This window comes from Lepidochelys olivacea, assembly GCF_965140295.1.
Source record: "Lepidochelys olivacea isolate rLepOli2 genome assembly, chromosome: 10".
In the NCBI taxonomy this organism is placed as follows: Eukaryota; Metazoa; Chordata; order Testudines; family Cheloniidae; genus Lepidochelys; species Lepidochelys olivacea.
Window position 1 is genome coordinate 19,155,925 of NC_140420.1, and position 27,213 is coordinate 19,183,137.

Here is a 27,213-nt window from a genome sequence, read left to right on the forward strand (position 1 = left end):
ATCCCACCATTATTGAGGACGCCAATCTAGCATCCACACAGCAGCAGCCTTATTTTCAATCCCCCAGCAAAAAAAAAAAAAGAAATAAGAGAAATAACTAGGAAGGGATTGTAAAATCATCATACTAGAACAAAACCCCTCATTAACTAAATAAATTAACTTTTTATTTGAATTTGCAAAAATGACAAAGTTGCTGATTATTTATTTTTAACATGATGCTTTTCATAGCAAACGAAACAGAGCTCCCTCCTGCTCGAATTAGGGCCCAATCTTGCAATTGCTGTATATATACAATGGCTAATGAACTCAGTGGGAGCTGTGGATACAGTATGGACTAGCTCTTGTCTTTGAGACTCTGAACCCTTCTGATCATTCTCCTAAATGTGGCAGAAAAAAATATGCTGCAGCAAACAGAACATATCCTTTGACCTTAAGCTATCACAGTTGTGGCACACAGGTTTAGTTCTCTCTTACTGTGAGAGATACGATCACTTGATTCCCTCTCCTTGCCATGCCCCACTAGATCTCAGCAGTCATGTTTGAGCCACCTCTACCAACTCAGAGTGCTATGGGAAATAAAGGTATCACACAAAAAGAGTTATTCTCAGCCCTTACAATTAATTTCAAGATAAGGAGACAGGTGTTTTTTTATGTGAATTGATATCAACTATCTAGATTCAGAAATGGATATAGCTTTCTAGTGATATTGGTAGAAATATCAATGTGTAAAAATACATTTAATTTGTCTTCATTATTAAAAATTTTTTTCTTTCTTTCTTTCCTGAAAATGTTAAAGCCCACTAAAAACACAGTGATGTTAGGAGCCACTTGGCACTCTCATCGGTAGTCTTAGCAAGGAATTAATAGGCATGAAAAATGAACTACACTCAGATCAGGGAAGATGCAATTTGGCAGAGCAGCATGAGAAAATTTGTACTTGTTCTGTGGCTAAATGGAAGACCTCAATCTGTAGTGCTGTTTATTCTGCACACATACTCACGAACACACAGACTCTGCATTGTTTATTCTACTGAGTAAGATTTTTAAGTCTAGTCAATGGCAGGTGACAGATCCCTTCAAAGTAGGACTTCAGGTCTCAGAAGCTATTTCTAGGTAACTTCCTTTCAAATCAGTAATGAACTGGCCTTGATAATTACCATATTTGTTCAATTCCCTGCAATTTATGGCTCGCTAATATGAAGAGACTTGTACTGTCTTAACTACTTTGTATTTTGATACAGCTCTACCAAGGCCCTCCGACCCCATATAATAACAATTGTGCTACCCCAACCCTATCAATCACACCTTATAAGGTTGATTCCCAGAGAAGGGGGTATGAAAACCGATGGAATGAGCTTGGTGCAGCCACCAATATACTGTAAAATAGTTAACAATTCTCCCCTGGGAAAGTCCAATGGAAGCCCAAGTTAGAAAATGTTATCTCTATTTGGAGAAATTGGAAATGTATATGACTCATCTTCAGCATGTCAATGCTATTGCCTTAGCTGTCTCCCAAAGATCAAGGCGAATGGAAATCAATGCTGCTGCCTTATTAGGAAACACAAATCAGAGACTTCGTGACTTTGTAAAAACCCCTCTGTCACTTTGACCTTTTGGTGCCAAGCATCTCCATGGATTCATTACTGTGCATTGTTATGTTTTAGAAAGAAATCTCCAATACAACTGTATTTTTAAAAAGTAACAAACTGGCAGCCAACACCTTTATCTGTACTGTCTGGGAAGCTGAGCTGGGCAAATGGAAGAGGGGAGACTCATGTACAGACAGTTGTTTTGGCTTTAAATTTATGACCTCTGCTCTGACAATGTGGTACAGATTGCAATTAAGTTCAATCAAGATTTGAGGTGATGGCACAGCCTTGTCACTCTGGAAACAGGTATCCTCCAGAACATCCTACAAGTTAAACAAATAGAGGGGGAAAACAGTACTAACCTGGGTCTCCAAGCCGGTGTAGGGACGGGGAGGCTGGTCCTGTAAAAAGAAAGCAGAAGGAAATTGTGACACAGTCTATACCATTATGTTCACCACTTTTACAAGACTATAATAAATTTTGTACAGAGTATTCCTTGTGAGGTATTACTTGAAAACTGATAATCTGCTGAACATTATTGTCCTGGTAAATTATACATACATATATAAAATCTCATGTATAAAATGTTCTACTGTATAACATGTTCCAAGTTTAGAAAAGCAGGCACAAACCAATCTTTTAGAGACTAAAGAAACTCTGGCACCCCAGCCAGATATCAGCATAATCAAATGGATTATGATGGGTTATCACCAAGTTTAGCCACCATTCTTTGGCAGGAAGAAGGGTGCAAGCAAGAACTTTACATATTAGCAATGGAAAACAGCTGCAGTGTAAACAGACTGGCTGTTGCCTGAACACCAGCTGGAGATAATCCTCAAAGAGTGGAGAATGGCATGACAAGAGGACACGCACACATCACCTCACCTCTCTCCTCGCATCTCATAGATTCATAGATATTAAGGTCAGAAGGGACCATTATGATCATCTAGTCTGACCTCCTGCACAATGCAGGCCACAGAATCTCACCCACCCACTCCTGCAATAAACCTCTCACCTATGTCTGAGCTATTGAAGTCCTCAAATCATGATTTAAAAAGACTTCAAGGTGCAGAGAATCCTCCAGCAAGTGACCCAGCCCCATGCTACAGAGGAAGACGAAAAACCCCCAGGGCCTCTTCCAATCTGCCCTGGAGGAAAATTCCTTCCCGACCCCAAATACGGTGATCAGCTGAAACCCTGAGATGTGGGCAAGATTCACCAGCCAGACACCCAGGAAAGAATTCTCTGTAGTAACTCAGATCCCACCCCATCTAACATCCCATCACAGGCCATTAGGTCTATTTACCATGAATATTTAAAGATCAATTAATTGCCAAAATCATGTTATCCCATCATACTATCTCCTCCATAAACTTTTCGAGTTTAATCTTGAAGTCAGATAGGTCTTTTGCCCCCACTGCTTCCCTTGGAAGACTATTCCACAATTTCACTCCTCTGATGGTTAGAAACCTTCATCTAATTTCAAGTCTAAACTTCCCAATGACCAGTTTATATCCATTTGTTCTTGTGTCCACATTGGTACTGAGCTTAAATAATTCTTCTCCCTCTCTGGTATTTATCCCTCTGATATATTTATAGAGAGCAATCATATGTCCCCTCAACCTTCTTTTGGTTAGGCTAAACAAGCCAAGCTCCTTGAATCTCCTTTCATAAGACAGGTTTTCCATTCCTCGGACCTTCCTAGTAGCCTTTCTCTGTACCTGTTCAAGTTTGAATTCATCCTTCTTAAACATGGGAGACCAGAACTGCACACAGTATTCCAGATGAGGTCTTACCAGTGCCTTGTATAACGGTACTAACACTTCCTTGTCTCTACTGGAAATACCTTGCCTGATGCATCCTAAGACCGCATTAGCTTTTGTCACGGCCATATCACATTGGCGGCTCATAGTCATCCTGTGGTCAACCAATACTTCAAGGTCCTTCTCCTCCATTTCTTCTAATTGATGCATCCCCAGCTTATAACTAAAATTCTTGTTATTAATCCCTAAATGCATGACCTTACACTTCTCAATATTAAATTTCATCCTATTACTATTACTCCAGTTTACAAGGTCATCCAGATCCTCCTGTATGATATCCCGGTCCTTCTCTAAATTGACAATACCTCCACTCATGGCACCTACAAAACTCTTGAAAGACAAAGGAAGCATCATTGAACTGGTGTAGAGGTGCTAGCTGGAAGGCTTTTCGGACAGTATAGACTGCTATAAGCATATAGTGAGATAAAACCTTTGCTTTGAATCCATTTAGCTTGCTAAATTAGGTATTCGTTTGCGATTTATCTTTTTATTTTCTTTGTAACCAATTCTGACTTTGACTCATTACTTGTAGTCACTTAAAATCTATCTTTCTGTAGTTAATAAATTTGTTTTATTACTTTATCTAAACCAGTGTGTTTGGACTGAAGTGTTTGGAAACCACCACTTGAGATAACAAGGTCTGTGCATATCATTTTCCTTTGAAGAAAGGATGGACTTTCTATGAGTTTTTATTGTCCAGTAGAGTGCTGGGCAGTACAAGATACACATTTCTGGAGGGAGTAGGCTGGGACTGGAGATTTCTTGGTGTCACTCTGCAATACAATTCATGAGTGGCTGGCAGAGCATTCATGTAACAAAGCTGCAAGTGGTTTTGCTGGAGGCTGTGTGTGAGCATCAGGAGTGGTGGCTCTTATAGCAAAGCAATGTAAAAGGCATCCCAGGCTGGACAGCAAAGGGGACATAGCTCTTCAGTAGCATCCCTGGAGAATATCACAGAAATAGACAGTCTTCAGAATACCGAGAAAATGGGACTTTTTTGAGCTGTTATTGATTAGGCAAGATGACACCAAAGAAACAAGTGTTTACTCTAGCCCAGGCTTCTCAAATGTTCTCTTCTTAAGATAGAGTTCCTTTCATATACACCTCTCTTCCACTTCCATACAAAGCATTTGCCAGCCACAATATTTGGTTGCATGGGATAAAAGTAATATTAGAAGAATATTAGGGAGACCACATAGGTTTCAGAATAGACTCACGGTCATATGAGGCACTCATATCATTGAGCTCCTATTTTGGTTTTCATATTTTTCCTGCTCTGTTCTTTTTTACATTGCAATACAACTGATCTGTGCATCTTTAAAATTTTTGAGCTCTTTCAGAAAGTTAACTGGAGACTTTGGCAATGTGTAGAGCTGGTTGGAGAACTGAATATATTTGTGATTATTCCCATTTTTCATCAAAATTTCATTCTGATGATACAACTAGCTTTAATAATGTGTCATTATATTTAAGTATACAGTTCTAGCTTTGAAGTGTATATCTTCTCTTGTGCACAAAGTAAGAACCGTTATTGCAACTTGGCTAGGGGTCCAGAGCTCATTAAAGTACTCCTAAATACTAAAGCATAAAAACTGTCCATGTGGCCAGTTAATGAACAGGTCCTCAAAAAAAGATAATATCCTTGCAAGAAGCTACATCAGGAGAAGGCTTTGCAGAATTAAATGTGGGGTTTTTATATAATTTTGGTAGATAGTATTTATGTTGATTTTTAAGCATTTGCTTTGATTATTATCAATTTAAATGTTCACAGTTGAGCAAAATTATGGGGTAAGCATTTTATCCACTTATTTTGAAGCACTTTTTCCAAAATTTTATATTTTCATAGTTGTGAAAAATTATGGGGAGATCATGAAATAACAATTAGAGTAGGTTTTGAAATTCAAAAATTTAAAACTTTATAGCTGTTAAAACACAAATTGTCAACACCACGTCAAAGTATACAAAGTAAATATCTCTAAATCAAACTAAGTTCTCTTCTTACTTTGCCTATTTGTTAATTTCAATCATCATCATTGGAAATTTTTCTTCGTTGGTTTCTGTATGTGCAGTGAAAAATAGGTTTACCAATATTTACTGATTTTTTAAAAAAACCTAATCCTTTCAAACCTAATCATTAGTGTTCTGGGACTAGCTCTCAAACAAAATATTTAAAGAATCATCTTTTAAAGTACACAGGTACACTTTTAAAACTTCAGTCCTGCTGGCCCAAGGTATTACTGCGGGGGTCTCACTTTCTATAGCATCCTGTTTAACTGGAAAAGCTAACGAAGTGGAACCAGATCAATGATCCTTTCTCTTTAATCCATCACATCTGTCAAAATTAGACAACTTCAGTTGAGAGTAGGGTAAATTCTGGCCTGTCAGATTATAAAGCCCCTGGGAATAAGAGTTTTAAAATCCCAGGATACTTCAGCTAGATGTGATTCTGTTTTGTTCCTGCAGGGCCACAATGTGTACTAAGTAGCTAGCTTCCTTCCTTTCCCTTTAAAGACTACACCAAATGCAGTTAACATTTGCATAGTTTTTGATTTAGTACATTTTTTATAACTGTACTAATGAAGGGTTCTCTTAATGAGCCCAGAATGAAGACTACCAGTCAAATACAGAGATGCCTTGTAGCTAACTGCCTGTCTTTTCCCCCCAAGAAATAAATAAGTTCTGTGATATCTGCCAGCAGTTTATGCACAGCTGAGAAGTATCAAAGTCTTACCTCTAATCCAACATCTAGTGATCTTATCAACATATTCAAAACACTGGAGTACAACTACTGCTCACACATGGATGTTATCTGACCACAGATCAAATAATACTAAGAGTTGTAAGATGTGCAGAAACATGGATGTATCCATGAATGATTTCACTCAGATAAACTAGAAAAGGATCTTATTTAGTGAAAAAAGCTCTTGTGAAGATTGGCCCCCCTATTTTCTCAAAAGGGAATGATCCAGGTACACTAGACACTGAATACATGCATTTATCATGCTCATCTGTTACGGACTCAGGAGATTAAATTAATTCCTTGTGTGACTGGATTCTAAGGAAGTGATGCCAGCAAAGAAAACAAGTTCAGACACTATAAAGTACCTCTCCTCTCTTAAGTGAAGGGATCAATTTTTAATTTGGTTAGAATGGGTCTCGATTGTTCTGAATTTTTCTCCCCTGTGAGATCTACACCAAAGCAGAGACACCAACAATATTGAATAGTGTGTATGCGTGTGAGAGAGAGAATCCAAAAATAACTTTCTAAGGTAGTAACAGCAAATTATTACTTTTCCAATACAATGGCCCCGCTGTACAGATTTCCCTTTGGGATATCATCTGGATTTTCTTAGTCACTGCCAGCTACATTGCAGACAATAGCTTTTTCAAAATGCGTTGTTGGTTCTTCAGTTAGAACCACAGCATCCTGAAAAGGTCCAGGGAATTCTTAGAATAAAAGCCCAACAACTACTGAAAAGAAAGTATTAACCTCATAGATCAGGGCTGGGCAAACTACGGCCCGCCGGCTGCATCCGGCCCGCCATACATTTTAATCCAGCCCTCGAGCTCCCGCCAGGGAGGAGGGTCCGGGGCTTGCCTCATTCCACAAGGCTCCCGGAAGCAGTGGCATGTCCCCACTCCGGCTCCTATGTGTAGGAGCAGCCAAGGGGCTCCTCAAACTGCCACCACCCCCGCAGCTCCCTTTGGCCAGGAACCGCAGCCAATGGGAGATGCAGGGGCGGTGCTTGCGGACAGGGCAATGCACAGAGCCGCCTGGCCGCGCTTCTGCATAGGAGCTGGACAGGGGACATGCCACTGCTTCTGGGAGCTGCTTGAGGTAAGTGCTGCCCGGAGCTTCCACCCCTGACCCCTTCCTACACCCCCCAGCCCCTCATCCCCAGCCCCACCTCAGAGCCTGCATCCCCATCTGGAGCCCTATCCCACCTCCCCCGCAACCCCAACACCCTGCCCAAGCTTGGAGACCCCTCCCGCACCCTGAACTCCTCATTTCTGGCCCCACCCCAGAGCCCGCACCCCAGCCCCAAATTTTGTGAGCATTGTGTGCCTCATTTAAGAAGATCATTTATATTGCTTAGTGCTTGGTTCACTTTCAGTTTTGTGTTGTTTTGCTTTAGTTTCTCTATTGATTGAAAATTCCAGAGCTGGATCTTTGGGTCCCAAAAAGCTCAGCACCTTGAGCACATCCTTAAATGAGAAATGTAAAAGTAGAAACTTAGCTTTCATTTAAAGGGGGCAAAAATATTTAGAATAAAAAGAAGTTTCTTATCCTTTTCCTTGCAATGGTATCTTTAAGATGTGAATCAATTGCCAGAGTTTAACAAAAAAAACCACTGGGTTCCACTTCCATAGAGATACACACACTTACTTTTCATTCAAAATGAGTCAGTTAATTTTAGGGTATTTCCCAAAGACAGCCTTCCCTAAAATGCTCAGGTAGGTTTGGTGAATGCAAAGGTCAACTTGAGTTAATTTGGGAATACAATATTGTCTGGTTAGGCACACTGAGTATCCTAAAGGATGCTGGCAGTTTAATTGCCAGTGTTTGCAGGGGACTTATCTTAAGTATTTTAAAATCTTTGTATGTTTTCAATGTGCCTAGCTGCCACGATGCAAGATATATAAAATAAATATTATTTGAGATTAAACAAGTTTCAAACAGATCCTGTTACCACAGAGCTTACAGACACACACTGCATAACCACCCTGAGGACATGCTAGAGAGTTTCAGCTCTGAGGACAGTATTTGCTAGTTGCCCTGCCCACTAGAACTGAAAGATCATGGAAACAAAACATGAACGTTTTTAAACAGTGATAACTGGAAGAAAAAAAATAATTGTTAGCTGGCTCATAAACCTCAATATGCCCTCACTGTGCCAACCCTGCTGATCTGATTTGCACTTCCTGCAACACAGCAGGTCACTTCCATTAGGTACCAGGTACATGTTTTGGAGGGAGAAAATTCCTGGAACAGCCAAATCCTTCCTCATACAGCTGAATTCATACACATTTCAAAAAGGTGCTTATCACCAGAGCATCTAGCACCCAACAGAAACTAAAATCAAACAATTGCGCAGGTATGCAGGCAACCAAACTGCTTTGGTAACTTAGCAAACTATTAGCACTCAGCTTGACAGCTGGATCCATCTATTAGAAAAATCCCTGAGCACTTGCCTTCTAAATCCAGAGCCAGCTGACTTACATGGGCCTGTACGAGGTAATGGCTGTAGATGGGAAAAGGCCTGCTCAAATGCACCACAAACCCTGCCCTGAAGGCTACCAGGAATGAACACAGAAGGCTGCATAGTTCAGCTGCTCCCCTCCTATACACGACCAACTCCTCCTCACTGAAACAGTCTAGTACCCAGGTCGGCAATTGGTCTAACAATAGTGAGATTTGTAAGAGAAACCCCGTTTCGTCTCTCAGGGCCCTATCCTGCTTCCACTTTACACAGAAGTTTGACTTTAGCAGAATTGTACCAGATTTACACTGGTGCACATGGGCGGGGGGCGGAGAGAATTTGGTCCATATTCTGCTTGATTTGGTTATTAAAAGCAACTTGCTCATGAAAAACAAAGGAAACACAAAAAGAGAGAGACAGAGAGAGATCTGTTCAGAGAGGACAACGTCAGCAGCAAGAACAACACTAATCAGTCCATAGCCTCACATGTGAAACATCAGTCTTGCCCACATAGCCATTTACTTCAATCTGTGAACACTTACTCTCCTTTTCTTACATCGTTGTGACAACACAATGCTGCTTTCCCACTTTTTGTGTACTGGATTTAAAACTGGACACTCCCGCTTTTGCTTTTAAGAATGTCTCTGGACACCCAAAAGATGAATACAACTGTTTGCAGCTGAAAGTCTTGGGAAAGAGCATTACAGTAAATGCTACAACACAAAGTTGTTTTATCCCACACCACAATTACATAGGCCACATTCACAGATGTCTCAGGCACTATGTGAAAATTGGAACAAACAAATTGGATAGGATAGCAGCAAAACATTACCATGTGGGGAAAAAAAAAACCTTCACTTCCGGTATGATCAAGTTCACACACATCAAGGGAGCAGTAATTTAACTGAGATAACTGGCTCACTGAATGATTTGCATATTATTAGAAGTCTGTCAAGGACTATGAAATATGAACCAATTCTGAACTGTTAAAGTAGGTTACATGTAGAGGAACCCCCACTGACTTCCACTGGTCCCTGGTATAACTAAAAAGAAAAGGAGTACTTGTGGCACCTTAGAGACTAACCAATTTATTTGAGCATGAGCTTTCGTGAGCTACAGCTCACTTCATCGGATGCATGCCGTGGAAACTGCAGCAGACTTTATATATACACAGAGAATATGAAAAAATACCTCCTCCCACCCCACTGTCCAGCTGGTAATAGCTTATCTAAAGTGATCATCAGGTGGGCCATTTCCAGCACAAATCCAGGTTTTCTCACCCTCCACCCCCCCACACAAATTCACTCTCCTGCTGGTGATAGCCCATCCAAAGTGACAACTCTTTACACAATGTGCATGATAATAAAGTTGGGCCATTTCCTGCACAAATCCAGGTTCTCTCACCCCCTCACCCCCGTCCCAAAAACCACACACACAAACTCACTATCCTGCTGGTAATAGCTCATCCAAAGTGACCATTCTCCCTACAACGTGCATAAGTAAAGAGTTGTCACTTTGGATGGGCTATCACCAGCAGAAGAGTGAATTTGTGTGGGGGGTGGAGGGTGAGAAAACCTGGATTTGTGCTGGAAATGGCCCACCTGATGATCACTTTAGATAAGCTATTACCAGCTGGACAGTGGGGTGGGAGGAGGTATTTTTTCATATTCTCTGTGTATATATAAAGTCTGCTGCAGTTTCCACGGCATGCATCCGATGAAGTGAGCTGTAGCTCACGAAAGCTCATGCTCAAATAAATTGGTTAGTCTCTAAGGTGCCACAAGTACTCCTTTTCTTTTTGCGAATACAGACTAACACGGCTGTTACTCTGAAACCTGGTATAACTAAAGTAATGACTCTGTAAACTGAATTGCATAAGTTTATAGAGCCTTTGAAGCCAATACTGCGTAGGCTTCCGTATTGTTTTGAGACCTTGAAAAGACATACAACTTGTTTGGTCCACAAACAGAATTCTGTATTACCTAATGCCCGCACCCTTCCCCCCACCTGTTCAGACCTCTGATTTTTCTGCTTTGCTTCATGTACTGCAGATAGACAGCATCATTACCACTGCTAGTTGTGTCACTCTTTGTGGAAAGGAAAGTTGATAAACTGCATAAAGTCACTCCCTACATGAACACTGTCACGTGGAAGGACCCCTCTGTTCAAAGGGCAGCTACTTATTTACTTTGACTCTTGAATCTCTGCTGTGGTTCTGCTCTGTTTAACAAAGAATATTTTAATAAACTCTGAAAGAACTTTGTGGTTCTAACCCATTTCATGCAAACCCAGAAAGAGCATATATAAACATTTTGATGCCTTTTGCACATTGTGTGTTCTTTTCCTTGCTAGGGTCTCACCATTATCACCCTGATGTGATAAAAAACTGTTAGTTTAACGTGCTGTAAGGTAACTGGATGCCAGGCAGTAGGACTCAAAATAGGTAAATGCAATGTGTGAATTGGCTGCCAGAAGACTGGAAACCCTGGTGAGGCTTGAAGTCTGGCCAGTTTCCCACAGAACTGCTGACTCAAACAGTGATGGAATAAAGTTTCCATGGATGCAGCACAGGGAACAAAATGGAACCCCCTAAAACTGAATTATATAGTAAAGACCTCTTTGCTCAAGGAATGGCCATGGACCTGATCCAGTTCCCACTGAAGTCAATGGCAAAACTCACTGATCTTATGAAGACAAGGTTTAAGAAGAATAGGACAGGCCCTACACTTGTTGGAGGAAAGACTGAAATAAAAACAGAACACTTCTAAATAAGTTTTTCTTTCATCTGCCTCTGCTGAGCTAATACCGGATGCCTTTTCTGATGCCTAGAAGCTATGATGATTGGTGCCACATATAGGAACAGGATCCGATCTTCAGCTGTTATAAACTGGCAAGTTCCACTGATAATTTCAACCAGCGGAGGATTTGGTTCACAATAATTAGACAGTAGAAGTAGATAAATCAGGCAGGCAAACATACATTAGTCAACAGGCATGCAATTTAAAAGGATGCTTTTACAATTTGGCCTTAAGTTTAGATTTTGTGAAATTAAGCTTTTACATTACAAAAGAATAATGGATACTTAAACACATATTCTAAGGTAACTGTTGCATTTAAACAAATAAACCTGTGGTGTGTGCAACCCACACACTGCAGGACTGAGAATCTAATTTGTGAAATTTACAACAAACAAGTAACTTCACTGATTTTCACTAAGTTGAAAAAAATTAGAAAGTAAACAATCAGTACGTATGAAAAGCATAGTTCATTTAAAAAATTCTTTCCATCTTAATAATGCAAAGTGTTTATAGTAACATCGCTAAATGAATGTGTGTGTCTGTGGTTGGAAAATTTCTGCCTTTTTCTCTCTACATAACAATACTGGAAAAGAAATGTTGCAAAATATTTTGCAATTAATGTTTCCTATAATCCAACCAGCTTTCTCGTTTACAAGATATAAAGACTACTTCTTCACTTCCTTGCACCTCTATAAAGGTACAAAGTCTTTGCCCTAGTGTTAATGACTGCATAAAGTGTAAGACAATATAAAAATCAGGTCCATAATTCTTAAGTTCATCATATCTCAGACTATTACTGTCAAAATGCAATCACACAGTTTTCACTATTCAAGTTACATTTAATTTTTTATGATCTCCTCCTCCTTTCCACTTAAACTATACAGACACATGATCTCAGAGTGCTCTTTTAAATGTCACATTACGGCTTCTAATTCATAACAGTGGTCATTCTAAATAGAGTTCAGAAATAATGGCAGAGTGGCGTATTTGCCTGGCTGCTACTTGGGTTGCACCACTTCTTCAGATAAATAGTGATATTCACCATACAGGGCTGTAAATCTGGCAGCTTACACCGGGCCAGTCTGGCACTAAATTGACCTTCAATTGGACAGTAAATAAATAATAGCAGAAAGACAGAAAATAAGCAGAGCAAGAATAGAAAATTTCCCTTCACTTTATGGACTGAAGCACTCCTTGAATTTGCCGTTTGTGGTGAAGGTACTACAAATACTCTTGGCAGCAACAGCACACTTCCTGTCTAGTGCAGAAAACTCAGCGTGCTGCAAGCTTATTGTATAGTCATTTGTGTGCCTGTCAAATAGGAAGTTATCACATCATTGTGCCAAAATGAAACAGCCAAGAGTTAACCACTCTGCTCCGCTGCTAAGAATGTTCCATTTAATCTAAACAAAGAGGCCTCATTCCTATTGCAGTCAGGAAGAGTAAAATAAAAGCATTTCAGAATATAGCATCCTGTAAATTATTGTGAAGCAGACATTGATGGAAAAGCACATTTATTATATAATAATGAACTCCTTTCATTAACACTTAGCACATTTTTGCCCTTACTGTACTTCAATTGTTTTTGTTTCTGAGAGGTGAGAATTTGGTGTCAAGAGGGCTAAGTTCTCTGAACCCATTGCCAAGGTTATGAGAGATTTCTAGAAACTTCAAAAACAGACTCCAATGAGAGACTGATGAATTGGAATTAATTTGCAAACTGGATACAATTAACTTGGGCTTGAAATAAAGACTGGGAGTGGATGTGTCATTATACAAAGTAAAACTATTTCCCCATGTTTATTTCCCCCTCCCCCCCACTGTTCCTCAGAAGTTCTTGTCAACTGCTGGAAATGGCCCACCTTGATTATCACTACAAAAGGTTTCTCCCCACCCACCCCCCACTCTCCTGCTGGTAATAGCTTACCTTACCTGATCACTCTTGTTACAGTCTGTATGGTAACACCCATTGTTTCATGTTCTCTGTGTATATAAAATCTCCCCACTGTATTTTCCACTGCATGCATCCGATGAATTGAGCTGTAGCTCATGAAAGTTTATGCTCAAATGAATTTGTTAGTCTCTAAGGTGCTACAAGTCCTCCTTTTCTTTTTGCTAGACTAGAGCAACAGTCATATGCTGGTATTAACAGAACATGTGTGACAAGCCATCCTCCAGTTTGTGCTATCTGGATAGCTTTACATGCACAATTGTTTTAGAAAATCAGCTGCCTGATAAGAGGGGAAAAAAGCAAATGCTTAGCACAGAGATTTAATGACCGCGTTTTAAAAAGAAAGTTGAAAGTGAACATCATATTAGTAATTGACTAATGTTTTTTCTCCATTTATTTCAAGGGGACTCTCACAGTGCTCTTGTGAAGTAGGTGTTATGACAGCTGATTCACAAATAGGTAAAACTGAGGCCGGGGATCCGGGGGGGGGGGGGGTGTTGTGGAAGGCCCAGGAATAGATGCAGATTTGTTTATTTGCTTCAATGTATAGAATATCTATTCATAGGTCTAGCAGTCTGATTTCCACAAGTGCTGAGCACCCACAACAACCTCAAATGTCAGTGGGAGCCACTGTTGCCCATCAACTCTGAAAATCAAGCTGTAAGTGCACTGGCCCAGAGTTTAAGGTCAAGTTTACTAAACTGTCCATTAATTCAAACTTGCCTTACTTTGGCTAACTTGAAACCTTTATAGCTTGATTCTTCAGAGTCACTGAGCACCAGCAGTTCCTATTGACTCCAGCTGGAGTTGGGATTGCTCTGCACTTCTTCAAATAAGGCTCAAAGTAACTCACTTTCGATATGCAAAAAAACAAACAAACAAACAAACAAACAAACAAGACACTCAAATTCAAGGACCCTTTTGGAAACTTTGGCTGAAGTTATTTGTGTTACATAACGAATAAGAGACTGAAGCCCAGATCCAGCAAATTGTTCCACACAAGCACAATAGCACGCAATGACTTGGAGAATCAAGACATATATTAGGAAGAGAAACCAACACCCCTCATTTTGAATTTCCCTGCCCTAAACAGTAGGCAACACAATCTCCTCATATCATCACATCATATTAGCACATCTAATTCTTTTACAAAGCAACCACTGCAGTCACAATACATGAAAATGAGTTGGCTACTAATTTTTAGTAAAGGTAAATAAAATTGTTGACTGTACAAATTATTTTCATACACCGTGATAGAAACTCCATCAAACAAAGATAAGAGAACAAAGCAGAGCTGAAACAGTTTAAGTTATAGCTTATGGTAATATAACAAATTATTTTATTATTATATATATATACACACACACACACACCCCCCATTGTTATTCCAAAATATATCAGTATAAATGACTTATTTGTTTGTACCCCCAGCAAAACTTGACGTGACACATGGTTCTTATGATACCAGTTTATAGGTTATCACTCCAATAAACTAAACAGTAAAAAAAGAATTGCCATGAGACAATAACTTCCCCTCACCCTCACCCTCCAAAGAACAGCATGACTTACCACAAGCTGCATTTCCTCTTTGGAATGGGTGCGCCAGAAGTGCCAAACTGTATGTTGCCACCATACCTCAGTTCAAGTTTCATTAGCTTATTTAACACACCTGTTTTATTTGACTATCACCAGCAGTTAATGAAAACCCTCTGTATCAGAGAGAAACGTTTTTTTCTTCCTGATCACTGGACCAAGACCAATGCTAGTTTCAGGTCATGAAATAACTGACATTACTTGAGTTAAATCTTGCTCTGCTTGTGTGTGTTCCACTTAAATTCCACAAAGTTTTAGCTGCCTGCAACAGTATCTTGAGAAATGTTAGAATAGCAACCAGTGACTTAAACAATCATCACCTCTCAATTTTCAGACTGCCATTTTACAAATGGTAGAAATAATTGTTGGAATTTGAGTGAGAACTAAACAAATAAAAAGATCATCTGAATGACATGAGGTTAATATCTGATATTTGAGGGCAGATCAGGGCAAGAATACTTTACTACTGAAATGCTAAGATTTCTATTTTACCAATAGTGTTCATTATTTTTATTACACTCGAGCCAAGGTCAGGGCCTCGGGGTGCTGTACAAACATGTGGTAGAGAACTTTCATTTTGAAAAAGGCAAGACAGACAAAGGGTGGGAGAAAGGGAGTATTATTTTCTCCATTTTATAGGGGAGGAACCAAGGTATGGAAAGATTAAGTGACTTGTCCAAGGTCATAGAGGAAATCTGTGACAGTACCAAGTATCAAATCCAAATCTCCCAAGATAAAGCACCTTAACCACAAGACCACCTTTGCTCGCCTGTTTTGTAAAACACATTTTTCTAGCACTAGAAATATTGGACTTTAAAACAGCAACTGGCCCCTCAATCTGGTCAGATGCATTGTTGACACTGGTCCAGGATTGATTATGGCAAGTCCCAGATGAGGTCTGGGGGGCAGCGGGCAGTATCATTTTCTGTTGCTGTGCATTCCACAAAATGCCTAAGGCAGCAGAGAGAAGAGTAATGTAAAGGCCTGCTATATCCTCTTTGTCAGTTTCTAAATACTTTGAGTTTAAAATTTTTGATTACCCTGAAATTTAGTTCCTCTTGGGTTGATGTGTAGTAAACAAGGGAAAAGGTCTCATCTTGACATGGCCATTTTCACTTAATTTACATATGTTTACTATCGCAAATCTCAGTCCCAGACTGTAAATTGGTTTCTGTTTTGTTGTACTTTTCCATGATGGTGTCTCAGATAATAGAGAAAAATCTCTTTATAATACAATTTAAAACATTAGGCCTGGCAGCCCTATCTACTGCCAGAGAAAAGGGGATCCAAATAATAAATATCTTGGCATGTGGGTAGAATTGACTTGACAGATTGAAGCATAGGGACACAACCGTCCCAGGGCGCTGTGGCTTTGTCTCTTTTACAGACCTCAGGCCTGTGAGCTTATGGTTCTCATCCCATGTTCCATTTTGGCACAAAAACCTCTGCTATTTCCTCTCTGAGTGCTTCACTCTTGCTTCTATTAACCAGAAGCAACACAAGTAAATAGGACTTCAGGGAACTCGGAAGCGTGTTGAAAAAGAAGACAGTCCAAGTGATCTTCTCTGAGATTCTTCATTTCCCATGAGCAAAGGAAGACAGATGGCAGAAGATTCTAAAGTTCTAAAAGAGCTGGGTGAGAAGCTTCCTAGACTATTAATGGTGATTTTCATAGAATCATAGAATCATAGCATCATTTACTCTCTTGTACCACATCTTTTTCATTGAGCTTCATAGAATCATAGAAGGCTAGGGTTGGAAGGGACCTCAGGAGGTCATCTAGTCCAACCCCCTGCTTGAAGCAGGACCAATCCCCAATTTTTGCCCCAGATCCCTAAATGGCCCCCTCAAGGATTGAACTCACAACCCTGGATTTAGCAGGCCAATGCTCAAACCACTGAGCAATAAGTCTTGGCACATTAGGGAAGCACCAAAAGACTGGAATGGCAGATATAGGACTCAATTAATAAAGAATTTAAGGAAGGTAACATAATTAATGCCAATCAACATGAGTTTAACGAAAACAGGTCCCGTTACACTAACTTGATATATTTTTTCTGATGAGATTACGAGTTTGGTTGATAAAGATAATAGTGTTGATATAATATACATAGACTTCTGTGAGGCATTGGACTTGGCAGCGCATGACATTTTGATGAAAAAACTAGAAGGATATAAAATTAAGATGGTACATGTTAAATGGATTAAAAGCTTGCTGGTAGGTCTAAAATGCAATTGTAAATGGGGCATAATCATTGAACGTATATATTTCTAGTGGGATCCCACAGGGACCCGTTCTTGGCCCTATGCTATTTAATATTTTTATTAATGACCTGGAAGAAAACATAAAATCACCACTGATAAAGTCTGCAGATGACACAAAAATTGGAGAACTGCTAAATAATGAAGAGGACAAGCCACTAACACAGAGTGATCTGGATCACGTGGCAAGCTGTGCACAAGCAAACAATATGTGTTTTAACATGGGTAAATGTATACATCTGGGACCAAAAGAACGTAGGCCATTCTTACATGATGGGGGACTCTACCCTGGGAAGCAGTGATTATCCTTGGATGTATAAATAGAGGGAATCTCAAGTAGTAGCACAGAAGTTATTTTATCTCTGTATTAGGCATTGGTGCAACCTCTGCTGGAATACTGTGTCTAATTCTGGTGTCTGGTGTCTAATTCTGGTGTCAACAATTTAAGAAGGATGTTGATAAATTGGAGAGGGTTGAGAGAGAAGCCACAAAGAATGATTAAAAAGGATTAGGAAGCATGCCTTATAGTGATAGACTCAAAGAGCTCAATCTATTTATCTTAACAAAGGGAAGGTTAAGGGGCAACTTGATTACAGTCTAAATACCTACATAGGAAATAAATATTTGATAATAGGCTCTTCAATCTAGAAGAGAGATATATATCATGAACCAGTGGTTGGAAGCTGAAGCTAGATAAATTCAGAATGGAAATAAGGTGTAAATTTTTAATAGCGAGAGTAATTAACCATTGGAGCAATTTACAATTTACCAAGGATGGCAGTAAATCTCCATCGGTGACAATTTTTAAATCAAAACTGGATGTTTTTCTAAAAAGATCTGCTCTAGGAATTATTTTGGGGAAGTTCTATGGCCTGTGTTGTACAGGTCAGACTAGATGATCAGCATGGTCCTCTCTGGCATTAGAATCTACGAATTCATGAATCTATGAGCTCACTTAATGAGCATCTTTTTAATATTTAGTTTTATCCTCATTGTTCAGCCTCTTGCTTTATTTGGTGCACACTAACCAAGAGCAGAGTGATTAGTGGGGTATGCTGGGAGGAGTAAGCACAGTGCCATAACGCAGCCTCTCTTACACTGGCCAATGCGGCTGGCCTGGCAGAGGGATGGGAGGGGCTGCCCCCTTTCAAAGCAACAGGCAGAGTTGCCATTCCAAGGACCACCATCCCCACAGGGAGGGATTAGCCACGCTCTGGCCCCAAGTCTAGAGACGTGACAACCTGCAACATTTTAGTAACTACAGCACCAGAAATCAAAGCTTGAAATGGCTCATGATGCTTTTTTTTTTTTTTTTTTTTTTTGCACACTGGCCACTGTTTTAAAGGCTTGAGTCCACACAATGGGACAAAAAGAAAAGGAGTACTTGTGGCACCTTAGAGACTAACCAATTTATTTGAGCATGAGCTTTCGTGAGCTACAGCTCACTTCATCGGATGTAGCTCACGAAAGCTCATGCTCAAATAAATTGGTTAGTCTCTAAGGTGCCACAAGTACTCCTTTTCTTTTTGCGAATACAGACTAACACGGCTGTTACTCTGAAACCTGTCACAATGGAACAATAATTAGAAAAGACTAGCCATTATCAGCTTAGCCTGCAGAGTAGCAGGCTGCATTTCTTTTGTCTTGCTTCACTTCACTAGTTTTCTATGAGTGTTCACTTAGAGGAGAAAAGAAATAAAGATCTTGCTAATCTACACAGAGACTTCAGAATAACTGATCTGCAAAGGATGCATTCAAGCAAAGATACTGATTCCATAAAAAACACAGCAGGGCTTCTCAGCCGGTTATCACAGGCCATGTCAAATATAATTTTATTATTTCTTCTGGACATCTTAACAAACCTCCAGGAAGCTTTGGTCCACAGCTGTAAAAGCCATTATCTAACAGTTTTTCTTCTCCAGCAAGTGATCGAGAAAAAGAAAAGAGACTACAGGAAACTCTCCCTATTATATAGTTAGTGGAATTAGTCAGTGAAAGGTGATCTTTGGATACCAAGACTGGGACACTTGTCCCAGTTTCACTCTCTAGCATTGTTTACATGCCAACAGCATTTCTCAGGGGCAAGTACTTGACTAGTGTACTAATCCTCCCAACATGGTTTACATCTGCAGCATTTGAAAATTTATGACTTATTGAAGACCCTAGTTTCAGCCATTGCAACAGGCTCTGTGCAAGTTTTAACACAGCAGAGCCAGTTTGAAGTCAGATGTAAGGATGAGATTCTCACCCCCCACTCACCTGCTTTTCTCAGCATAAAAGGGCTGAAGCAGTCTAAAAGGGCTCTAATAATCCTAGACCCAGCCAGGGGAGAATTCCCTCAGCACAGGAACTGAGGGAGAGCCACAGACTGTTTTCCGAGGACGCCCTCACAAGCACTGGCACAGCGGGCGTGGGACCACACACCACACTGCACTGTGAAAATTGTGGGCAATGTTCCTGCCTGTATGCAGCTGGTAACCAGATGCTGTAAATCTGGCAGCCTGCAGGGGCAGTTCCATCCCCCGGAGCAGCCCAGAATCAAAAGGGTATTAAAATAGCTGAATGAAAGCCAATGAGCCTCTCCTACCCTTGCTCTGGAGTCCTCTCCTGCACTTCTTAGAGGCACCACACAGAATTTATCTGCAGGCATTTAAGGTGCCAATACATTTAAGTCAATTGCAACATTCCCATTGACTTCTGTGGGCAGGACAGACCCTATCAATGTGTATTTGGAAACCTCACAAGGGTTCAAAGACAGTCTCCAAACTACAGGCAGAGCTTTGGAGATTCCCCAGGTAATAAAACACTCAGGGCTCAAGCAGCGGGGCTCGGGTAGTGATTTAAAGAGCCCAGGGCTCCCCACAGCAGCCGGAGCCCCGGGCCCTTTAAATCACTGGCCTGGGGAAGCCAGTCTGGTCCGGCACAGAGCACTGGCTCCTGCCGGTACGCCATAACGGCCCATACTGGCTTACTTTCACCTCTGCATGGAGGTAAAATACAAACTTGTAAATATGCAATTAATAGTGGCCATTTAAGGTGTGCAAAAAATTCAAAATGAAACACCAAAAATCTTGATAAATAAAGTTTCAAAAGTTTTCCAAGTTTATGAACAGTCTGCAAAAATTTGCAAGATTTTTCTACTCAAAATCAGATTTGATTCAAAAGAGAATACAAAAAGTGAAATTTTTCCCTTTGGATAGATAGTTTCACCAACAGTAACATTTGAGAATGTGGCAAAGTCTGTGACAAACACGTAAGGCACTTCCACAAGAAAAAAAAATAGACACTGGAATAATTTAAGTATTAAGCCTGTGATAACAGTATTACAAAGGTGAAGAGGCCTGAGCTGTCAGGTTATTTTTATTTAACTACAGTTCACTTACACCAAAAATCAAAACTGCTATGAAACAAGACAGCAGAGGCTTGAGACACGTTTGAGTAGCACTGAATTGCTTTCTTGAACATGAGTAGCTTTAAAAAAGTTTGGTGACGTTTTTGTAATTTGTAAGAGCAGGTAGGAATCATAGAATTATAGAAGATTAGGGTTAGAAGAGACCTCAGGAGGTCATCTAGTCCAAACCCCTGCTCAAAACAGGATCACCCCTGTATCTGAGCCCAGCATGCAGCTGTTTGATCATGTACTATAGATGTACGTATACCAGGTAACTAGTATAGTGTGAAAATTTTGGCTGAGAAACAAATGTTCCAGCTGACTCCTGTTATAAAGACAAGTGGACTGGTGATGAAACAGATGTTTTTACAGCTGTCTGATATCTCACCTACAGAAACAAAACAAAATAAAACCTCTTCTACAGTTACTGATTCAGTAACAATGGGTTAAATCCTCAGCTGGGGTAGTAAATCAGCGTAGCTCCACTGAAGTCAGTGAACTGAAGCTCTGTTCCAATATATGCTCCAGCACAGTATGGGAGTAAGCACATCCATGGACAGAGTAACTATATATCCAGTGAGATAACTGAAAGTTGCTCTGCTTTTCATACAGATACGAGTTATTTACAATGTTTTATGTAAGTAAAATCTAGCACACTTCAGAAAACAAACAATTCTGAAAACAACTTCTGAAACCTATACTTAAAGGATTTTTTAAAAATAAGTCGCAAGTCATTTCCACTGGCTAGGGCTCATAAACACATCCGACACAAGAAAAGCCACAACATAGTGGTTATCCACTAAAAACCTAACAACCATTCAGTCCACGTAGCAGACGTTGAGCTGATGAGAGTAAGGGCTTGTCTACACTGGCAATTAACAGCACTGCAACTTTCTTGCTCAGGGGTGTGAAAAAAGACCCCGCTGAGTGCAGCAAGTTTCAGCGCTGTAAAGTGCCAGTGTAAACAGTGCTCTGGGAACCATGCCCCTCATTGAGGTGAGTTTTTTTAGAGCGCTGGGAGGGCTCTCTCCCAGCGCTGCACCGCGACCACACAAGGTACGTTAAAGCACTGCTCCCGCTACACTTTAGCGTTGCCAGTGTAGACTAGCCCTAAGTTTACTGCAGTATATTACACTCTAAGAAAAACTTCACCTACGAAATAAAACCTAAGAAAGAAAAAACATTCAGACATTTAAATGGGATGAATAGGATGAGATGAGTACAGTGGGGTTTTCAAAAGCTATTAAGTGATTTCAGAGCAAAAGTCTCACTGATTTGTGCTCCTAAATCACTTACGTGTTCTTGAAAATCCCATCCTAAATGATCACAGTAAAAGTATCATGGCTCCGTCAGTAGTGGTCACAGAATCTTAAAAAGTGTAGGATTTAAAGGGACCTCAATAGGTTATGTAGTTCAGTCCCCTGCAAGGCAAGACTAAACAATAACGAGACCATTCCTGACAGGTGTTTGTCTAATGGATTCTTAAAAATCTCCAATAATGGAGATTCCACGATTTCCTTAGGTAATTTGTTCCAGTGCTTAATTACTCTGACTGTTAGGAAGTTTTCCCTAATGTCCACCCTAAACTTCCCTTGCTGCAACTTAAGCCCATTGCTGCTTGTCCCATTCAGAGGTTGACAACAATTTTTCACTCTCCCCCTTATAACCATCTTTTATGTACAGCAGAACCTCAGTTACGAACACCAGAGTTATGAACTGACTAGTCGACCACACATTTCATTTGGAAAGTAAGTAGAAATCAGGCAACAGAAACAAAACAAAAAGGAAATACTGTACAGTACTGTGTTAAATGTAAACTCTTAAAAAATAAAGGAAAAGTTTAAAAAGATTTGACAAGGTCAGGAAACTGTTTCTGTGCTTGTTTCATTTGAATTAAGATGGGTAAAACCAGCATTTTTCTTCTGCATAGTACAGATTCAAAGCTGTATTAAGTCAATGTTTAGTTGCAAACTTTTGTAAGAACAACCATAACGTTTTGTTCAGAGTTATGAACAACCTCCATTCCCGAGTGTTTGTAATTCTGAGGTTTTACTTAGTTGAAATCTGTTGTCATGTCCCTCCTCAGCCTTCTCTTCTCCAGGACTAATCAAACCCAATTTTTTCAATCTTTCCCCATAGGTCATGTTTTCTAGACCTCTAATCACTTTTATTGCTCTCCTCTGGTTTTTCTCCAGTTTGTCCACATTTTTCTTGAAATGTGATGCCCAGAACTGGACACAAAACTCCAGTTGAGGCCTTATTAGCATGGAGTAGAACGCAAGAATTACTTCTTTTGTCTTGCTTACAACACTCCTGCTGATGCATCCCAGAATAATGTTTGCTTTTTTTTTTTTTTTTTGCAACAGGGTTAAACTGTTGACTCATATTTAGGCTCAATTCAGGTCAGCTTTCAGGACTGTCCTAACCTGAGAGAGGAGGCTACAGTAACATAGGCCCTAATGGCCAGAGAAAGGGAGGCACAAAATAGCTCCCTTTGGTCTCTGTGCTGGTACATGTGTCTGGCTCTGTGTGTTTGTGTAAGGTACGAAACTATGCACTACGTCGAGAGCCCACATTGTGCTCTTAAATTAAGCACACACATTAAGAAAAATGAATTAGAAATCCTGAGTTCATATCAAAATTGCTGAGTGTACAGTGGCGCTTCCAGCTCACCCCTATCTGCCCGGCAGTATATTTCCCATGGATACCATGTTCCCATTCATTGTCCTGCCACCTCCCTCAGAGGGGGAAAGCAACTGAAGTAACGCCAGAAGCTGGAATGGGCAACAGGGGATGCATCACTTGATGATTACCTGTTCTGTTCATTCCCTCTGGGCACCTGCATTGGCTACTGTCGGAGGACAGGATACTGGGCTAGATGGACCTTTGGTCTGACTCAGTATGGCCATTCTTATGTAATGCTGACTGGGTCAATGTCCATTCTCCAGGGATGACAATGCTATCCTAGAATCATAGAATATCAGGGTTGGAAGGGACCTCAGGAGGTCATCTAGTCCAACCCCCTGCTCAAAGCAGGACCAATCCCTAACTAAATCATCCCAGCCAGGGCTTTGTCAAGCCTGACCTTAAAAACTTCCAAGGAAGGAGATTCCACCACCTCCCTAGTAACGCATTCCAGTGTTTCACCACCCTCCTAGTGAAAAAGTTTTTCCTAATATCCAACCTAAACCTCCCCCACTGCAACTTGAGACATTACTCCTTGTTCTGTCATCTGCTACCACTGAGAACAGTCTAGATCCATCCTCTTTGGAAACCCCTTTCAGGTAGATGTGGATGTGGCCGTTCCCTAGCCAGCGTCCCGCTCAGTTCCTGTGGAGCATGTGAAGAATGGCTTATAGTAGGATGGGGACTGATACTTCAGAAGTGGCGTTTCACCCTGTCTGTCCCCAGGTACACCCAAGTGAGTCCTCCTCTGCCTGTGGAAATGGAGGAAAGAACTGACCCAAGAAGATTAAGTTCCTAACACCGGATATCAAATACTCCAATTTCCAAATCCAGTTTGGTCTTGGTCATCTAGGAGTCAGGTATGATATGACCCAGAACAAACAATGTTAGTGCCAAATGAGCACCTGCATGCTCATCAAGAAGCCCCAGAGGAAAGGGGGAAGCGGTTTCAAGTTGAATCTAAAAGCTTCTGTTCCCTGCCTTTCAGCAGAGACAAACTGGATGCTTGCCTGCTGGAGTTTTACAGAAGCCTTTAGCCACTTACAAAACTTGGACTGCAATAAACCTTTGAGTCACAGGCAGCCACTGCCAGTCTTCAATAATAGCCAGCGCTCAGAAATAGAGGAGAACTCTCAAATACCATGATAAAAGAAATCTGTGCTGTCTTATTGAACATTTCAGCCACTAGCAGAACCTGATGTTTGTTGAATCTTGAAATTCTGGTTAAATATGTGGTTTGCACAATTCGTATCTTCAGTGTGTGGTACCGCCTACAAATATCCGCTGCTACCAGCTCAGCGCGGATTACCGTATTCAGTCAGCAGCATGTACATAACATTAGGGAAAGGATCCTCCAGATGCCTGTAAAAGATGTCTGCCCAAGTATAAGGTATTACACATGCATCAGTTTGACATTTTGAACTTGTTAGCAACATAGGTCAGACATGTTGGCTAACTGTTAAAGGCAGAAAAAAAACAATAGATGAGAAGATTAACCGAAGGGCAGGCTTCTCTTCCAGCACGGACGCACAATATGCTACAGCTACCGTGGCACCACATTTTCAAAGCTATACTTAAGAATGACAACGCAACATCCCGTTGATTCACAGCAAGGATCAGAACGGTTTTGAATTCCTCAAAGTCTTGTTATTAAGAATTAGCCCAGGGAGAAGTATTACTATTATGAGCTGCTGCTCCTAGCAAACAAGAGTCTGTTTCGCTGTGTTGCATAGTAAATAACTTTCAGCTTGAGCATGCACTGCATAGATGAGTGTATGGAAAGAATTATAATATCGTCTAATAATGTTGTGATCAGTCTCTGAGGAGTTGATTACTGAAGGTATAAAATACAGTACACTAGAAAAGATGTTCCTCTCTCCATCCCCCAATTGTTCTCCAAAAAACACTCATCCTTCTCAACCATTTGATGAAATGCAGTTTCAGTTCCATTTTCTTAAGAAGAAACACTTTGTGAGTGATTCTTCCTTTATGTCACACAAGAATGAACAGCTAACTCAGGGCAATTTTACAATCAGTTACACAGATGTAAATCATGAGTAATTTCAGATTAACAATGGAGTAACAGAGCAGAAACTGGCCCTCAAGTAACAAGTTTCTAATTAAAACTTTAGAAAAGGGCTCCTATATTTACTGAGTAACCATAATGTTATTTTAAAAGCTAGTTTAATAAATAACCATTGCATTTTAAAAATATCACAGTGTTCCAAGCTAGCAATTGCCTCGGTCTCCTATGAAAACAATTCTGAACTACTACTCTTGAATGCAATCTGCTAAATTCTGAAACAGGACATAGTGTGCGGAAAAAAAAAAATCACTGGGGAAAGACATGACCAATTTCAATAAGCAAAATCATCTAAAGTTTCCACACAATATGTTACTGTAAAAATGGAAAACCTTACAATAGAGAAAACCTTACAGAAAAAATAAACCACACATCAGTGAGCAACCAAAGTAAACAGTCTCCAGCCACAACAAGCTTCCAGGCTGAGTCACAGACCACTATACTGTGTGCAAACGACAGCCAAATGGCAAAATAGTCACACTTCGTTTCCCTTGTAACCATCTGTTAAACAGATACAGACACTAAGCTGGATATCAGAACACTTGCCCTATGGACAGTTACTATGGTGGATCAGTACATCTGCATTGCAGATTTATACCAGCTGATGATCTGGCCCAGTGTTTGTGTACTATAGAAATGCTGCATTACTAAATATCAGAATTCTTTGATGTAATCTCCCACAGGTATATTTCTAACCCTGACATCTTACCTGATTTTCAACACCCAGTAACATTTTCATTTTTATATTTTTCAGCACATAGAAAAAGATGCACCCATTGCATCCTGGGTGTGTGTAACAATTTAAAAACATCAGAGGCATAGCTGTCCCGGTACACACTGCTAGTGTGTGCGCATGCGCGCGCGCGCTACACTAGTGTAAAACATTACTTGCACTTGAGCAGCTTAACTCAATTTGAAACTGGGATACACATAATATTTTTATACAAATGTTCAGCACATCCACATTAGATATTTGTTCCACTACACCTATATCAGCAGAGCAATACCAGTGCAAAAATACACAGTATAGAAAAGGCATTCTTAGTAGGTCCTGATCCCATTGACTACAATGACCTTTGGATCAAGCCCTTATTGCACAGCACGTATTTTATTAGCATGGCAGAAGCAGAGAGATGGGTCCCAAGTTACATCAAGGACAGAATGTTTAACCCAGGTGCTGGTACAGTAAGCAATCCAGTGCAATTCCTAAAAAAAAGCCACAGGGTCCCCCTCTCCTGAAATGTGGGTTCAACACAGCACTGGATGGATACTACAGCAGCCATGATGGGGAAAATTTAAAACCTGCATTTTCAGGGTATCAAGATAGGCAATTTGTGTTAATACTTCAAAATCTTACCAGTTGGTAACACCAGTTTCCATTTAAAATAAGAGGGACAGGAGTGCACACGGCAGTCTCTTTATATATATCACATCTCTGGTTTGTACTTGAGTTCAGATGCTATGGTGATGGATGCCTCTAAAAGAACTTACATACATAAATAGATAGTGTGATAATCTTTGCATTTATGCTTAATCATCAGTGCAACTCCACTGACCTCAGTGGTATTACTCATCATTTACACCAGCATAGATGAGAGGAGAATCAGGCCTATTAGGTTTCTTAAAAAAATAAGATCTAAACAGACAATTATATTTTCAAGTTGAATATTTGGAGGAATACTTGTTCAATCCCATCTACCTATGTAAAACCCATATGACAATCCTGATTAACTTGTATTTCCATAGACCCTGATGCCCTTTTATGTATAGGTCCGTGCAACATCTGGATTTTAAAGACATTTTAATGCTCCAGTTAAAATGGCTCCAATGTCTTTTT

At 40.2% G+C, this 27,213-nt stretch overlaps 1 protein-coding gene across 1 annotated transcript in view; it reads right to left on the bottom strand.

The window, feature by feature from the left end:
- Nucleotides 1-27,213, bottom strand: part of XYLT1 (xylosyltransferase 1) — a 309,577-nt gene that overhangs the window by 226,967 nt on the left and 55,397 nt on the right. The window contains exon 2 of the mRNA XM_084642091.1: nucleotides 1,952-1,990. Coding sequence (XP_084498217.1) covers nucleotides 1,952-1,990 — 39 coding nt within the window. The remainder of the gene's footprint in view (nucleotides 1-1,951; nucleotides 1,991-27,213) is intronic.